This window comes from Hydra viridissima, unplaced genomic scaffold (assembly GCF_058129835.1).
Source record: "Hydra viridissima isolate aposymbiotic clone 2 unplaced genomic scaffold, HvirCarnegie_v1 scaffold_5, whole genome shotgun sequence".
In the NCBI taxonomy this organism is placed as follows: Eukaryota; Metazoa; Cnidaria; class Hydrozoa; order Anthoathecata; family Hydridae; genus Hydra; species Hydra viridissima.
The window spans coordinates 11,128,217-11,145,851 of NW_028324304.1; the positions used below are offsets into that span (position 1 = coordinate 11,128,217).

General features: G+C 29.2%; 4 protein-coding genes across 5 annotated transcripts in view; 3 read left to right on the forward strand and 1 right to left on the reverse strand.

The window, feature by feature from the left end:
- The window catches only part of LOC149888646 (uncharacterized), a 15,106-nt gene extending 4,396 nt beyond the window's left edge, over positions 1-10,710 (reverse strand). Inside the window, exons 1-3 of the mRNA XM_090087213.1 lie at positions 10,520-10,710; positions 6,461-6,687; positions 5,993-6,356 (exon numbers count right to left, since the gene is read on the reverse strand). Of these exons, the coding sequence (XP_089943339.1) occupies positions 5,993-6,356; positions 6,461-6,687; positions 10,520-10,691 (763 nt within the window). The 5' untranslated portion in view covers positions 10,692-10,710. The remainder of the gene's footprint in view (positions 1-5,992; positions 6,357-6,460; positions 6,688-10,519) is intronic.
- A 2,269-nt stretch (positions 10,711-12,979) lies between these two features.
- Positions 12,980-15,290, forward strand: LOC145189056 (ATP synthase mitochondrial F1 complex assembly factor 1-like). The gene is made up of 2 exons (XM_090087219.1): positions 12,980-13,056; positions 14,394-15,290. Exon 2 carries the CDS (start codon positions 14,410-14,412, stop codon positions 15,262-15,264), a length of 855 nt encoding a protein of 284 aa, XP_089943345.1. The 5' UTR covers positions 12,980-13,056; positions 14,394-14,409; the 3' UTR covers positions 15,265-15,290.
- LOC149888647 (putative E3 ubiquitin-protein ligase HERC4) overlaps positions 13,009-17,635 on the forward strand; it is a 28,622-nt gene continuing 23,995 nt past the window's right edge. Inside the window, exons 1-4 of one of the 2 annotated variants that reach the window (XM_090087202.1) lie at positions 13,009-13,056; positions 15,599-15,748; positions 16,008-16,148; positions 16,323-16,476. In XM_090087202.1, the coding sequence (XP_089943328.1) occupies positions 15,634-15,748; positions 16,008-16,148; positions 16,323-16,476 (410 nt within the window). In that variant the 5' untranslated portion in view covers positions 13,009-13,056; positions 15,599-15,633. Of the gene's footprint in view, positions 13,057-15,595; positions 15,749-16,007; positions 16,149-16,322; positions 16,477-17,635 lie in introns of those variants that run through there. The other variant, XR_016452448.1, reaches the window with a different exon arrangement.
- On the forward strand, positions 13,093-14,012 carry LOC145189057 (mitochondrial inner membrane protein Mpv17-like). Its single transcript, XM_090087224.1, has 2 exons — positions 13,093-13,297; positions 13,460-14,012. The coding sequence occupies exons 1-2, from the start codon at positions 13,225-13,227 to the stop codon at positions 13,933-13,935; spliced, it is 549 nt and encodes a 182-aa protein (XP_089943350.1). The 5' UTR covers positions 13,093-13,224; the 3' UTR covers positions 13,936-14,012.

Genomic DNA, 17,635 nt, shown 5'->3' on the forward strand with positions numbered 1-17,635 from the left:
TTAATATGACACTCATAGACATGATGTCTGCAAGCAAGATGCATAACAGGTCTTCCAAGATAGATGTTTAACCTGGAATTTACTCCTTTTTCTCTACCTGTATTTGACACAGTGGTGTCAAATACTAGACCTTTAATGTCTTCTTTGAGTGAGTTTTCTTCTAAAATCTCAATAATCTTCTCAGTATGACAAGCTCCAGTAGAATCAGTGACAAGAGGTACTCCAAGCAAAAAATGTTCTCCATCACAAGTTACACTCAATGCTAAGCACTCTCTTTTGAGTTTCTTTCCATCAGTATACTCTTTGACTAGCTTTCCATCATAATGAAGAATCATGTTTGATCCAGCTTTTGCTCTTAAAGCTTCCCTTGCTTCCTCTGCTGTTTCCTGTATGACCTTTCTACCAATTCTGTGTATATTGGATTTTGACATACCTTTGTTGGAAAGTCCACTTGTATCAGCCACCTGCTTTAAAATATCGGATTGATCTCTGATGCTTACATGTTTAACCTTCAAAATAAGAGCAGTATCTCCTACTATGCCAGCAGATGTAGATGGTTGTGGATTTGTCTCATCTTTACTTAAGTCTGTAGAATTAGAGGTGTCTGTTTCCTCTGAAGATAATTCTGTTTCACTTGAAGATGAAACCTGCAGCTCAGACTGATAACTCTGGTCATGATCTGCTCCAGACATTCTTACTCTTGCCTGTTGAGATCTTTGAGCAGAATAAATGTACCTTTTATCTTTTTTCCCAATGTACATTTTCCTGTAATTTCTTTGATCATTTATGAAAATGATATCTTCTGCCTTGTCCACCTGAGATCTTTTCTCATCTTTCTCTAACATTTGTATCAAATCACTGGGCATAATATCAAAAAGAACAGGCAAAATATTGTCTTTGAAAATTATTCTCTTTTCTACTTCTTTGTCTTTTTTGAAGAGAATTCAATTTTTTGTGCTTGGCTAGCAATTCACTCATTTTCTTCTGTACTTTGTCCACTCTGGATGTTTGAATTCCAGCTTTTTCATAAATAGCAATGACCTTTTTAACCAAACACTGACAATTTTCTTCACAAATGAGCTTGAAATCATGAGAGAATCCACAGCAGAGAAGGGTGTTATCTTTGATCTTAGGATTTTCAGACTTTAAAAAATGATAATGCCCCAAAATGTCTTTGTTAGAAGGGAGTTGATTGTCATTCAACTTGTCACTTTATACTCTTAAGAAGAAATATTTCTTTCTTTTTTCTGGTTTTAGCCATTCTGTTCAATTAAGCTTACTCTCTGCACTGGAGTCAAAAAACAACTATAATAGCAGAAGTTTATAAAAGTGTCCTATCACTTACAGAATTATAAACTGTTTTTTCACTTAAAAAGATAAAGTTTTTCAAAGTTCCAATAACAGTGTTCTATCACTACTTTGAAGCACTTTTGGTAATCCTTCAGTTAAGCGGCATAAAATAAAATTATTATTTTGCTTTTAAAACGTTTCAGACGTTTTTGAAACAATGCAAGAAAGCAAAATAACTTATAACTTTAGCATTTTTCAACCGATTTTGGATTTTCGTTGGTCTAATTAGGTGTGAAAAGGGTTCGGAAATTGATTTAGACCCATTTGAAAATGATTAGATCAATATTTTGTTTGATTTTGTCAACCGCATCAAACTGCATAAAAATGGGTAAATTGGGTCAACTGCGTATCTTTGAACTCACTTCAAACCTAATTAACTTTTTTATTCAAACTGCTCCTAATTTTTTTCTAACTAATGAGGGTTAATAGTACATGGTTCAACATAAGATTAGCCTGTATCTTTCAAACTGTGACTAAACAAGCACTGTAAAAATAGGCTGTTTTCACCCAAAAATCATGATTTTTGAAACTTAATATGGCTTGTGTAGTCACAAAAATAAATTTGGAGCTCTAAAACTTTACAGATCTCACTTTCTCACATATACGCAGCAGAAAAATGCTAGGAGCAGTCAAAACAAAACGTGACCCTGAAAATGGGACACCCTAATATATACATACATATATATATATATATATATATATATATATATATATATATATATATATATATATATATATATATATATATATATATATATATATATATATATATATATATATATATATATATAATATATTAATATCAATAAATATGAATTTGTATCAATAATCTAGTGAAATATATAGTAAGCTATAAATATGATGAGCTATTTATCTTTCATCATAATTTATAATGAATGATTAAAAGATGATTATATGCATGATAAATATTTATCTTTTATTAAATTATGATAAAAGATAAATGGCTTCTCATATTTACCATAGTAGTCATATTAATTCATATTATTATGTCATAATAATAATTTTTTTTGTCCGCTATTACTATTATTAATGACTTAATGGTATTTTTATTTTGGATTTCTGCAATTTTGGCCATTATTGATTAATCCTAGCATGTTTTGATTTATGCTGATATTTTTTTTAAATGTTTTGATAATTATATATAAATGTAATTTGTTGTTTTAAACTTAAAAATTCTTTTTTCTTGATAAGAAAGTAAACATAATTCTATATAGAATATATCATTGTTTAGAACCACATCCATTATGTTTGCCATTATATTGCTAAATATTATTACTAATATGTTGCTATAAACCATTATATTGCTTTATGTTACTTTTTGGTAAACATGCAAAAAAATATTTTTATTTATTAATTATATTTTATGTTGCAGATTTCCTAAAGATTTATTGTTACAAAATAAATGAGTTGCTGTCATGCCTAGAGAAAACTTTATTCCAACAAAAATTTCAAATATTTGTTCTAAGCATTATACACCAGATTCACATGTTGTTAGCGGTTGGAGTTCAAAAAAGCAACTTAAAAAGGAAGCTATACCAAGTGTTTTTAATTTTCCAAGTAGTTTGGTGAAGAAAATTAAACCTAGAAAAACTCCAGCTAAAATAAAAATCACAAGTAAGAGTGAAATTAATATCAAAACAATAAATGTGATACTTCATTTAAAACTACCCCGGAAAAAGCCTTAAGGAATTAAAAAAAAACAGCCTTAGAACCTCCTCTAAAAAAGAGAAAATGTTACCTAAATGATTTTTAAAAACATCAGTCTCTTAATGTAGCATCTCTGTAAGTGATATTTACTAAAAAAGTCAAGCTAGCTGCACAGACATTCAGTCAAAAAGTTGCAAATGCAATAGAATATTTACAAGAAAGTCAGCACTTGAGGGATTTTGAAGACAGCAAAGCAACAGAAAGATTTATTATTGCTATTAACAACATTTTTGACATCTTAAATAGTAGAAATCTGCATTTAAGTCAAAGTAAAACAGGTTTTATTGGGATGATTGTAAGCTTGAAATCATATATGGGAATATGGAATTATTATGTTCAAAATGGTAATTATAGTCTTAGGTATATTTCAGCTTATCTCCCATTTGGAAGCTTTTTTCAGTGCTATAAAGAGCCATGGAGGATATAACAATAATCCCACAGCAAAACAGTTTCAAGCTGCCTACAAAAATTGTTGATTCATACAAGTGTTTCAGGTTCTTAGGCCAATTGTATTGAACAGGCACCATCAGTAGTTTTAGCAATTAGTTCTTCAAAAAGTATTAAAATGAAAACAATTGATCATCAGCTTACTGAAGATTTTGATAAAGAAAAAATTTGTGATGACCATGAGTATGCTGTAAATAGTTTAAGTTATTCAAGAAGTTTATCATTATATGTTAGTGATGTTGTGGAATATATTGCTGGATTTGTTGAAAAAAATTTAATTTAAAAAGTTTTAGATTGTGACATTTGACCTTAATTCAATCTCAAATCCCAACTTCAACATTAGTTAAAAAAAGAATTACAGTGACATTAAACTTGGTTCAACCCTCCAAAGATGTTATTTACATATGTAAAGTTGCAGAAAGCAAAATCAGAATTTTTAACGAAGAAAAGAGGTTGTTTCAAAAAAATTTAATGACAAAGTTAATTATTAATATTCTAATCAGTGTTTGAAGCTCTATTTTTATTGATAACAGAGAACATATGTGTGATAGTGATGTGCAATCTAATCATTTGGTTAATTTAGTCAAAATGATTAGCCTTTATTATTGTAACGTTAGATTATACCACCAAAGAGAGAATTTGAATAAAGATTGGAAAAAACTTCGAAGTAAATTAACTAAAAGTATTTTATTTTGTGGTCAATAAATATATATAAGAAACTTTTTTATATTTTTACTGTCTGTTCAAATTGAGTGTTTTTAATTGAGTAAAAAATTAAAAAAAAAAAAAACAGTAATAAATGTTTTTTAAATTCTTTAAAAGAAAGTATTCAAAATATTTTTAATATTTTTTTTTCAATGGAAAAAAATACTAAAATCCTACATTATTTGGGTTTTTGCCACAAAGTGACGTATATGCGCAAAAAGTTTGGCTTCAATCAATTTCAAAAAGCCGCGTCTATAGTTTTTAATTGTTTAAGGTCTAGGTTGAGGAAGATTTGGTGGGTTTTATGTTACGAGGGTACATAATTGACGTTATCATCTAAGCAGCGTAACACCTTCGTAGCATAATGTGCGCTTGCCAAATCTGGCCAAAACAGATACTTCCTATTGCTGTGAAACAAAAGGCTAAAGCTTTATCAAACATTCTTTAAGAATGTCCTGATTTGTCGCTGGAACATTTACTGATCGCACAAATACCTCAGAAAACCCCCTTTCAGATATCGCTATCCATACAAACTTGTGCTTCGGATAATTCTCTATACCTTTGTTTCTTACTTCATCTGGACACGTATCTATATTAACTGTATAAAGTCCATCATTACAGGGTAGTTTACGCAAACATACACCAACCTAATTTTTCGCATCTCTTCTATAAATACCCCAATTCTTATCGTTTCACACCTTTGATTGAAAACCTTTATGTTGTTAATTAATATCTTTCCATAAAATAATATATAAATAATATATCTCAATATTTTAATTTAAATAATATATCTCAATATTTTAATTTAAATTTTTTAGATAATATTCCCAAATCATCGATCTCATGTATGAATAAAGGAAAAACTGATGATAAAATAATAAAGGAAAAACTGATGCTGAAATAAATAACAAGAAGTTTAATGCAAGGTTTCATGATTGCTTTCCAAGTGTTCCAATTGACATGTAAATCACCCTCAAAATGGATTTTTATAGGATATTTTATTAAGTTTAGTGTTCTAAATGTATAAATCGTAAAACCACGCAACTCCACTCCAATACTATATTTAATGGGACAATTTTTCATAAAATGTTATAAAACAGATTTTTCTAAAAGTTTTTCAATCATAACATTTTATATTTTATGATATTTTTTCTAGGAAAAAAGTATTTCAGTTGAAACTCTAAGCCTTAAAACTATGAGACTAAATAAATCTTTTGAATTTTAATTCAGGATTTTTGTATAATGTGTCATGAACTCCTATTGCTAAGGGTTTTTAAAGGACGTTTCTTGATGTTATTGTCCCAAATTTACAAACCGCGAGACAGCGAGATTAAAAGCCAGAAGTAGTGAACCAGTCTTAATTATCTTTTTCAATTGCTAACACTTACCATGCCCAGAATCATAACTCAATTGCTAACACTTACCATGCCCAGAATCATAACTCAATTGCTAACACTTACCATGCCCATAATCATAACTCAATTGATAAAAACTATGATGATGAGTTAGTTACCTGTATGGCTAAGAAGTTTATGACCTAAAAATTATTTTTAGATATTTTAAATTAAATTAAATTATAAAAAATGTAAATAATTTTTCCCAAAAATATTAAAGGTAGGGAAGTTACAACAAAGGCATTTGCACAAGAGTTGCATTTGAATTTTGTCTAGATACACAGCTAATTTTATCCGTATTCGTATTATTTAATACTTTTATTATTTAATGTACTTAGATTAATTACATTTAAAAGTTGTGAACCTACCTGGTCTGGGATGATCGTTTTTACCCATATAGTCAAATGCTATGGAGTTACTCAGATGAGACCATTTCACCCATTTGAGACCATATCCATAAAACTGACCATTCAATAAAGAATTTAAGAAGATAAATGTCACAATATTCACGACGATGTATAAATTTTTAACAAATATAGACGATACAACTCTAATTTGAAGCAACCGTTGAGTCTTGCAACCAAAAAAATATGCAATAATCTTGTTTGGCTCTTCATTTCCCAAGACTGCAGTTTTTAAACAAATCATGTCACTGTTAGCTAGCAGGAAAAAAAGATAGGGTGTGTAATAGATCACTGATAGCGAGCCAATCAGAAATGGCATCCATTGATACTGTAATGAAATTGCACATTATTTTACAAAAATATCTACATGAAACACAGGTATTTTTTATTCTATCAATATTAAAACTCCAACTTTTTTTTTTGAAAGCTTACTTGAAGAAAGAAAATCTTTTCCAATGGTATACACTTGTCGTTTATAATTCCGAAATCTTGTTGCACTGTGCACAACTCTCCTGTTGCGAGCAATCCGTCATTATTTATATCTTTTGGTATGCCTAAAAATGCAACTTCATCGAACCGCGTCATCAAAGGTTTATACACATAAAATCCCTGTATCCAGCATGCTGCCGAAACAAACGACGGGCTGATGGTACTTATAGCTAATAAGTAAAAAAAAATAAAATGATTTCATCAATTTTTTATTATGATATCTTGCTATTAAAAAGTTGCTAAGTTTTTGATTTATTTTTTATCGATTCTCAAAAGTTTGAAGACTTGATTTTTTTTAACTGTCAGCTATTATCAGTAGTCAACAATTTTAAATAGTTTGAAAACAATTTTTAAATATCAAGAATTTAAAAAATTCATGACAATATTTAGGCATTTGGTACATATTCCAAAAATGTTTAATTTTTGGTGAAAACTTTAAACACTCTTAAAACAAGAAGCATTTTAAATTAACGAAATACTTTTATCTATTTCGGAAACATCTGCCAGTGAGCATTAAATCAGTGAAAGAGTAACGACAAACAATAGTCACCATCTGCATTTGCGTCATCTGCATTTGCATCATTTGCATTTGCCTAAACCAAGTTAGCAACTGAGTCTTGGCCACAAAATTGCAGAAATTTGCTACAGGGAACCTGAAGAGGCAACTTAATTACTATACATGATGTCCGTCTGATTGTACTGGGATATTTTTTTCAAACCTAACTGGACATACGATTGCTTTTCTCGATGTCTAAATATAGAAACGAGTGACCTTTAGCTGTTTTGATTGTAAACATGATATTTGAGAAAAATTGAGTAACTGTAATCAATAAACTAACTGGCTCGCATTATCATGCTTACTTGCAATCATGCTCAAGCTGTTCGTTTAAAGAGACCAAACTCGAAGTAAAACTAATATATTTTAACTATAATCAAAATATTCATGTGGCATTCTCACCGATTTTCAGAGAAAAATTCCTTGAATTTTTTTTATTGTGGTCATCTCAAATGGATTTTGTGGATTTTGTAGATGGATCTGAACAAACAGTTAAGTGCACATGGACGCATGCACTTTGGCCCATGAAAGTTTAACTTTTCACAAAGTAAAAAATGAAGAAAAAATTATCGTGAAAGAAAATTTTTTTAGTGAATAAAACGTACCCATAATTAAAACGTACCTATAATTAAAATGTACCCGGTAGAAGTTTCTTAAGCGAATAAAACACACAAAAAGTTAAAAAATGTATCCGGTAGAAGTTTCTTAAGCGAATAAAACGCACAAAAAGTTAAAAAATGTACCCGGTAGAAGTTTCTTAAGCGAATAAAACGCACAAAAAGTTAAAAAATGTACCCGGTAGAAGTTTCTTAAGCGAATAAAACGCACAAAAAGTTAAAAAATGTACCCGGTAGAAGTTTCTTAAGCGAATAAAACGCACAAAAAGTTAAAAAATGTACCCGGTAGAAGTTTCTTAAGCGAATAAAACGCACAAAAAGTTAAAAAATGTACCCGATAGAAGTTTCTTAAGCGAAAAAAACGCACAAAAAGTTAAAAAAACTATTATATTAATTAGGAGTAAATGTATCAACTTTAAAGTAAAAAATAAAAAACTTCAGAAAATCATCTCGAAGTGAAATTTCAAAATACAAACAAAATTAAAATAGCTTTATTTAAAAATAAAAAGTCAAAATTTAAAATTCATTTTTTTCGATCGTTTTTTCTTGATTGGGTCATATGTAATGAAAGGAAACATCTTTAAAGCAATCCCTTGTTCGTTAAAATCTCTTATTTTTAATGAAAATTTACAAGAATCCCCGTTTTTTTAGTGAATTTTGCAACACTGGGTCTTGTCAAAAACAAATTTCGGAAATGCAGTTTTGTCAGATAATGAAGTCAGTTAGAACATCTCTCTTAGCATAATTTACTGTTGAAAACAGTTTAAAAGAACAAAGACTGTTAAACGGTGACTAGAATCAGGAAGGAATCCTTCATTTCTTACATCCAGTCAGTACCACTGAAAGGCAAACTGACAGGAATCCGTCAAGTCAATGAAAAAGACCTTAATGTATCCGAAACAACCGCGAGAAGGCTTGTGAAAAAGAATATTGGTGATTTGAACCCCCTCGATTTCTCAGTGTGGGCGTAAATTGAGACCAGGGCCTATGGTTGTCAGCATTCTAATATTTGCTTCCTCAATCTTACCATCACCAAACAGTGGTTTAAAATGCCAGAGCTATATGCCAATGGTGTACTACAACCTTGAATAAACCCTTAAACATCCGGACTGGTAAACAGTAGTTTGCGGACCGGAAGTGATTATTTTATCTAGCTTTGTTCTTTAGTTAGAACTAAAAACAAGAGCAATTTTGTATTATTTATCCCATAAATTTTAAAGAAATACTTTAAAAAGAACCTTTGTCTGAAAGGAATACAAGTTGCAGGCAGGTTATAACAAATTCCAAGGCTTCGAAACATAAACAGAAAAAAAAAACGAAAACCACAAATTTTTTCATTTCTTTTCGGTGTTTGAAACAAAAAAAACGAAATAGGAGCCACAATTTATTGCCATTTTAATTTATTGTTAATAAACTTCCGCTCTCTGGTGAAAAAACAATCATAAATACTTAAAGGACTTTTTACGTTTATTGTTACGAAATTAATATTTTCTTAACTTACTGACGTATTTGGGAACTCCGGAAAGAAATGGATAAAGTAACAATTTTTCAATACTTTATGTAGGTTTTCTTTATTCTGCTAAAACGAGTCTCTAAGAATGCATATTAAATGGCTGTTCTATTAGTTTCTAACAAAACAGCCGTTTTGTAAACATTGTTTGACCATGAATCGATCTGTAAGCTCATCGTGATGAGCTTTTAAGATCACATAATATTTTTCAGATCACTTACGATTTGTAATATTATGTTAAAAGATCCTTAAAAAGAAAAATGACATTACAGCAGAAAAATGACATAACAGCATAACATCACAGTATGTAATAGCTTTTTTAGCTACTAACTAAACATTTATTTGGTATGCAGAATATTTAATGACACCGGCCTTGATATTTGCCAAAATTTATTGGTCTTAGCCATGTGAACAAAAGACGCTAACTTGGCCTTGACTATGGCAATTGGGCACTGTTGTAGACTATTGTAAAAAAAATAATAATAATAAAAGAAAAAAAAAAAAACGCACAAGACAACCTTATCCGACCAGAAAAGCAGGCCGAGTTATCACAAAGTTTTTAAAGAAGGTATGAGAAAGCAACTCAGTCTTCCGCAGAAAAATCATAAAGTCAACTGCAGTGTTGAAACTCTAAAAGAACGTTTGAGTGTTTCAGGTTTGGAGACGCTCTACGATGAAACCGCTAGTCTTTTATAAGAATCTTATCAAAGAAGATGAGTTCGGTAAATCTTATCTTTACTAGATGATATATGACTGTACTAAGGTTCTCTGTTCGAATCTGGTTGCATCAAGTAATTTTGATGTACGGTTAAAAAAACAACTTTCGACAGTTAAGCATGGTAAATGCCGCGTAATGGATTAAGCAGCTTCCGTCCCAACACGATTGGTCCGATTCATTGCATCAAAGATTTCCCAGTGTAAGTTGGATAATGGATTATTTTGAAAAAGTCCTAAATTTACTAATCTTTAAGAATATTTAGTGATTTGAAAATGAAAATATTTAAAATAGATCAACTCATCTAGCGTTTAATTAATAAAATCCACTAAATCATATATTATTCTCAAATGCTTTTTTAATATAGTGTACATGTAACGGTAAGTTTAAAAGGTTTTTAAAATTGTCTAAACACAGGTTTGGAACTTGTTCAACAGGTTTGAAATTTTGTGTGTGTGTGTGTGTGTGTGTGTGTGTGTGTGTGTGTGTGTGTGTGTGTGTGTGTGTGTGTGTGTGTGTGTGTGTGTGTGTGTGTGCAGAAATATATATAAAATTACTTATAATTTGATAGAGTGCCGAGTATCTAATAATGGTATAAAAATACCTGGTACTACACAAGTAATCGAGTCTGTGAACCAACTTATTCCCATAATAAAACAGCAAACCATCAAAAGTTTGACCATAATTAAACGGTTGAATTGATCTGTAAGCTCATCGTGACGAGCTTTTAAGGTCACTTTCATAATATTTTTCAGATCACCATCGATTCGCAACATTATGTAAGAAGGTAAATACCCTTAAAGAAGAGCTTTTAAGTTAAATAATTCCACATAAAATCATCATCACAACATTTAATAGATTTGTTAAAAGAAAGCAAACAACTGAAATACTAAGAAAAATTAAAAACGAAAAAATTTAAAGAAATTGTTAACAGGGCTAGCATTTTGGTAGTTTTTTCAAAATGTTTTTAACAAAAAATATTTTAACTTCATCAGCAAAAACGCCATGTCACATTTTATACAAAAAAAATAATAATAATAACCTGCGTAATCTAGACAAATTTCTTTCTACAAAAGAAATACCTAAAAAAGTTCTAAAAGAATACATACGTAATGTAAAGATATAAAGAAACCTAGCAGTTTAACTAGCATAAAATTAACAATATCGCGTTTTAGCAAAAAAGCCTTTTAAAAGAACCCATGTTGCGCACATTGATTGTTAGAATTTTTTATTGGCAATGATTTTAGAATTGTTACCGAAAAAATTCTTACAAACAATACGCAACACGTTTGATGACCGTGTTGACCACAAAAACACCAAAAATCTGTTACAAAAATCGAAATTAGACATAAATTATACATAAACTAGGCTTAAGTTTGACATGAAATACACATAAATTAGACTGAAGATAGGCATGTGTGATATGAGTTGGAGAGAAATTTTTTTCTTTACTCCTACGATGCTTGTTTTAACGTAAGGAAATCATTTTTGTTTATTAAATGAAATATTTTTGTTTTCCACAGCCATGTTGTGTTCGAAATTAGGAACAGACGTCTCTAATTCCGAATGTCAATAACATAAAATAACCCCAACTCAAAAGTTTACAATTAGTTCTATTACAAAATTAGAAAACCTAATCTTTTAGTTATCAAAAACAGTTAAAATATCGCTCATAAAGTATACAAGTTCACCAACGAATCTTACTATGTCATTGGATTGAGCGACTTTTTAGAATAAAATTTTTATGCTATTAACAACTTCAATACTTAGTTTTTTACGGGCTGGTTTTTACTTAGTTTTTCACACACTGGTTTTTACTTATTTTTTTATAGGCTGGTTTTCCTTTTTTACAACTTCAAATTTTTTCGCTTCTCTCTCTCTTTTTTTTTCTTTTTCTTTTTTTACCACATTTTCGTAAATACTCTTTTTCGTAGATATTTTTTTGCATTAAAAAAGATATTTTTGTAAAAGTGTATGAGTTGAATGTTGCATAAAAGATAATAACCCCCCCCCCCCTTCATAATAAAATGTCAAAACATTTTTTTGTAAGAATTAAAAAATTATTATATATATCAATTTGCAAGTATTATAAATTGAAATATTCAATCCACCACAATTCACAACATTCTATCAGCAGAAATATCGTCAGTTCAAAAAACTGGCCATATCTTTAATCAATAGATTATTCTGGTAAATTCTAAAATTAAAAATGATTTTAATACATTAATTTCATTCTTCAGACAATTTAAATTGTCATAATGAGCAATTATGCCCATTATGGCATTATAAATTGTCAAAGGGCACATTTTTAAAACCAAGGAAGTCTCTTTTATAATTTTAACGTCATTTTAGCTGCTTCATCACTAAATTTTAGTTTTAAGTCTTACCATCCACCTTGAGGATTATCGATGAATGTTAGCAGTCGATCTCTATGCCTCCTATCCATCCCAATGGTCTTGTTAGTGTATCCCGTCCTAAGTGAGACTTTTGTTGATGCTCCAAGTGAGAAAATTATTAATAAATACAGCAGTAACATCACTTTTAATGATTTATGATCTTTCAGAAGGGTAATTTAATTTTTTTGAAAAAGTAGTTTAAATACTCGACCAATGGTTAAATCTTAGAAGCCTTAGGAATTGACCTTTAGGTTTTGAATAGTTTTTATAAGTTGCAGAAAATTAAATAATAAGTACATTACGTTAAACCATGGTTTTCCTGTAATCTCTTTTAAAAAAATCTGGTTCTTATCGCATTTCTGATGTCGGTCAAATATTGTAGGCTAGTTGATTGAGGCTGGAAGAAAGATTGGATCTGAGAGAGGGACATCCCTAGTCAGGATTTCTTGTCAGATTTTTTCCTTCACACACTGTTTCAAAGTTTAATGACCTTTGTAATTCGCAAATAAAAAAAAATCTTTCAAAAATTTTTCTTAGGATTTGGAATAGCTTTTATCATTTTTTCACGCAAATTATTTTCACTTGGAAATGATATATGGGGAGATTTTCTTAACATGAAAAAGTATATTTTCTAGAGATATCACTCTAGCTCATTAGTTTCCTACCGAAAAAAATTGATTGCGCTTTTAATACGCCTGTAGAATAAAACGCAATGGTTTTGTAGCATCATTCCGTGGTGTTAACGGTAAGCATCTCATCACTTATTTTATAATTTATTTAAAATATTGGTGCAGTGAAATAGATCAGGTTTTCGCTTCGCTATCGTCGCAACATTTATCGTTCCTTAAATATTACGGATTTTGTTGTAAACTTACTTAATCTCTAATAACATTTATATAAGTCAATTTTCGATATGCAATCGATTTTTGTTAAATATACAACAGCTGTCAGCAAATATCCATTAGCAGTAGCAATGACAACTACTGGTATTTTATTTTTTAAACAGATGTTTATAGTAAATAAAAGTTAACTATATATATATATATATATATATATATATATATATATATATATATATATATATATATATATATATATATATATATATATATATATATATATATATATATATATATATATATATATAGGTACATTGAGCTGCTTGGGAGATGTACTAGCACAACAAGTAGTTGAGCAGCATGGTTTTAAAAATCATCAACTAAAACGAACCTTAAAGCTTAGTTGTATGGGTGCTTTTATGGTAGCACCAATATTGCGCTGCTGGTATCTGACACTTGATAAAGTTCTTAAAGGAAACACAGCTAGGGTAGCAATACAGAAAATGGTACTTGATCAGACTTTTTTTGCTCCTATTTTTATTGGAAATTTTTTAGTAGTTGCAGACTTACTTGAAGGTAAGTCATTTAAGCAGATAAAGGGAAAGTTAAAATCATCCTACTGCCAAACTGTTAAAATGAACTGGTGCATATGGCCACCTGTACAGATTGCAAACTTTTATTATGTCCCACTTGAACATAGAGTTTTGTTTTCTAATCTGGCAGCACTTATTTGGAACACTTATCTATCTTGGGCTGTTAATCATGAAAAATTGGTTGAAACTTAAAGAAGAGATTATTTTTGTGTTGAATAAAAATAGATATCACAGGTTTTTTAGGAGGGTAAAAACACATTCTTATTGTAGTTATTTCATGTTTTGTAATTAAGAGTTTTTAAGTAAAACTTTTTTTAAAATTAAATAGTAATAATCAAATATATTCAAAATAAATAGTTTTTAAAAATTTATTTATATATGTTTTGTGTTTTCAATCATATGTGTTTATAATATGTTCAGCTTGAATTGTTCAAACAAAACATAGTAAAGTTGTAAAAAATAACAAAATGCAATAAAGTTTATTAAGTAATGATTTCTAATGTAAATTGAAATCTTGCTAAGTTTTAATTTACATCATAAGTTTAACTTTGATATAAATACACACATATACAAGATTTATACAATATTTTTACAAGATATGTATACAAGATTTTTAATTGTTTTTTAACAGGATGTTTTTTCACTTTTAGTTACAATTTTAAAAAAATGTTGCAGTTCCTCAGAGTAACTCCTTCCTTTCAACAGCACATACGGCGTAACTTTCATTTGTCTTTGAACTGTAGATCATTAATAAAGGAGGATAATGAAAGCTTACAACTGACAAGTAACCCTTATTATGAAAAATATGCAAACAAAATCAAACAGGCAAAAGAATCTGGAATTTATATTGCAAAAAAAGAAAAACCTAATTATCAGTTAAACAAAGAGACACAAAAGTGGTCTGAGCAGATCCAAGAATTTGAAACATCTCTTTCAAAGCTACAACAGCAAAATGCTGAAAAAGCAGGGTCCAAATTACCAGGACAGTTAGACAAACTTATGAAGTTGCATTTGTTAGAAGATAAGAATGCAGAAGAAATAGGAAAAATTTGGAATTCATACTTTAAAACTAAAGATAGTGTAACAGCTGTTATTCCCAGTCTATCTTTTGATCACATTGTGAAGAGAAAAAAAGAGTATCCTATGTTTTTGTATCCATTACCAAAATCGGAGGGTTATGAATTTGTATTATCACAGTTCACAAATCAAAATCGCTGCTTTTTCACATCACTAATAAATTTTCAAGCATATGGTGAAAGTGCCCCATGGCAGTTGAGTTTAATATACTATACAGAATTCAAAGAAAGCAAGGGTATTGTCTTAATGGCTGGTGAGTTTGACACAAATAGTATTAACATATTAGAAGCTCAATGCTTAGTTCAGCAACAACAGTTATTTTATGCCACAGATAATACTTCACGGTTGAAACTGTTAAAGCAATTCAACTGTGAACCAAATTCATTTAAATACATGGATCTTATAAAAGAAATGGAAAGTAGTGATATGGTTGTAAAAATGTAGAGAATAAAATTATTCTTAAAGTATAATTTTTGATTGCATAAAATTCATTAAGTTAGAGAACTTTATTTTGGTTATTTTTAACCTTATTTCTTTTTTTTTTTTTTTTGCTTGTATTTTACTTAAAACATAATTTATTACTACTTTAATTAAAAAAATTCAAAAGTTCTTAAATGTTTTGTTATTATTACGAAAATCTTATATTTATTTGAAATTTTTTTTTTGTACATAGTAAGATTTATGTAATACAGTTTCTCTATATTTTTACTTACAATATCTTGTTTTTGAATTTCATAATTTTGCATTCTATTTTATTTTTATTTATTTTTATATTTAGAAAGTCATTAAAAATTTGTAAATAAATAAATAAAAATGAGTATATACAGTTGGGGATGTAATGCTTACAATCAACTTGGCTTCAAAAATGTGTTAGCAAAAGATGATAATGATCATATTGGTGATGATACTGTAACAGTTCCAACGCAAAGTAAAATTTTAAATTAAAGTTTGTTAAATTGGCAGACATTGCGAGAGACAGATTGTTACTCTTGCTGGTTTCTTTTCTTCAATGGTTTTAAAGTCTTACATTAAGTTCAGTTTTTGCAGTTGTTCAGTGAGTTCTAGTTAGGAAATTAGAACCTAAGATAAATTAAAGTTTTATAGTTCTGTAGTTAGAAATTTTATTAAATCATCATTAAAGTTATGCTTTTAAAGAGTTTTTGACATGTTGTTGCAATTTGTTTTAGTGAAGACATTATCATTGAGTTTTGATAAAATCATATGTGGTTGGAATCACACACTGTTTCTATCAGGGGGGTTAGTTTTTGCTTGTGGTTTGAATGATGATGGACAGCTCGGAATATCTAATGAAAGTATTGAAATTCCAGGTGGGAAAATGTTTTAGTAAAAACCCTTTAAATTATTTTTCTGATTAATTTCTGAAAAGATAAACAATTGCAAATATTTACAATTGTGTTTAAAATCATTAAATGCATTTAATTTGTCTTTTCTTTTTATTAAAATATCTTAAAAATTTTTAAAAAAAAAACAACTAAATACAGAGCGGATCACAAGTCTTGCAACCATAAAAAGTGGAAGTTGTGGTGATGGTTATAGTATTTTGTTAAATGAGAGGGGCCAGATATACAGTTTTGGGAAAAACCAAAATGGACAGCTTGGCCAATCACATGAAAATGAAGTTTCTTCTGCTCCTAGGTAACATGTTAACAAGTTTTTACAAAAGATTTATAAGAGATTTTTTTGTCTTGACATTTTTATAGTCATTTCTGATATTGAAATGCAGCTGCAAGTAAAATTTTATCTATTTTAAGCTAAATTGGCAGATCTACTTTTCCTATTCATTCTGTTAGGAATTAAACATTTTGACTATCATTGGCATTCTCTTAGCAGTATTTTGACTATCATTGGCATTCTCTCAGCAGTATTTTGACTATCATTGGCATTCTCTCAGCAGTATTTTGACTATCATTGGCATTTTCTCATTGATTACTTTTAAAGATTCTTATTATTGATCAACTATGACAGTTTTGGAAATTTACTGACATTTTATCTGCAAAAAAATGATTTTTTTTTTCTTTTTTAATTTAGTTAAATAATCATGAGTTTTTATGCTCAGGTCTTCTTTACTTCTATATTTTAATCTGCGATCTTTTTTTCTTTCAAGTGTTTATAATTGCAATTAAACCATTTCCTGCTTGTTGCCAATGTTACTAAATCCTAAAATATGCCAGTTCTTTGCATAGGTACAATAAATTGTGTTGGTAGCTTGGCTATTGTCCTATTAGTTGCATCATCAAGTTGAATAGGGAAAACTCAACTCAATGTTCTGGGCAATACATGCAATTTTTATGTTGATTCAGGTTTTGACATAATTCTGTTTGAACTCTAGACATGGTGTTTTTGCCTATCAGTTTGAGACAGACTATTTTGCTTATCAGACTAATATGCTTTGTCAGTTTGAGTTTCTATTGGAACATAAAGAATTTAATGGAAATGTTCCAGGAGAACCAAGAACTAACTGTTAACTCTTGCCTTTTCCAAGAATAATACCTATTATTTCTTTTCAGTCTTAACCTCTTTAGTCACTATTATTGGTTTCCTTTTAGAAATTTGGAAAACACAGAAATTTAAATGGCATGAATATCTATCCAATATTCAAGTCACCCATGAAATACTTCATTTAGACCACTGTTCAATCAATAACTCTTCATCTTCTTTAGATTCAATCAAATGCCTGTAATTTTAGTGAGGGATATCAACATGTTTTTAATATTATCCAATAAATTCTCAAAATATTTTTATATAATTTTCATTTCAGTTGTTGATACCTTTTACTTGGCCTCACTCGATGAAT

What these genes read in the sequence shown, in the direction of transcription:
- LOC145189057 (XM_090087224.1), top strand. Translation starts at nt 13,225, where the DNA reads ATGCAATCGATTTTTGTTAAATATACAACAGCTGTCAGCAAATATCCA. An exon ending in AGTAGCAATGACAACTACTG is followed by an intron (nt 13,298 to 13,459) that starts GTATTTTATTTT and finishes ATATATATATAG; the next exon opens with GTACATTGAGCTGCTTGGGA.
- LOC145189056 (XM_090087219.1), top strand. Translation starts at nt 14,410, where the DNA reads ATGTTGCAGTTCCTCAGAGTAACTCCTTCCTTTCAACAGCACATACGG.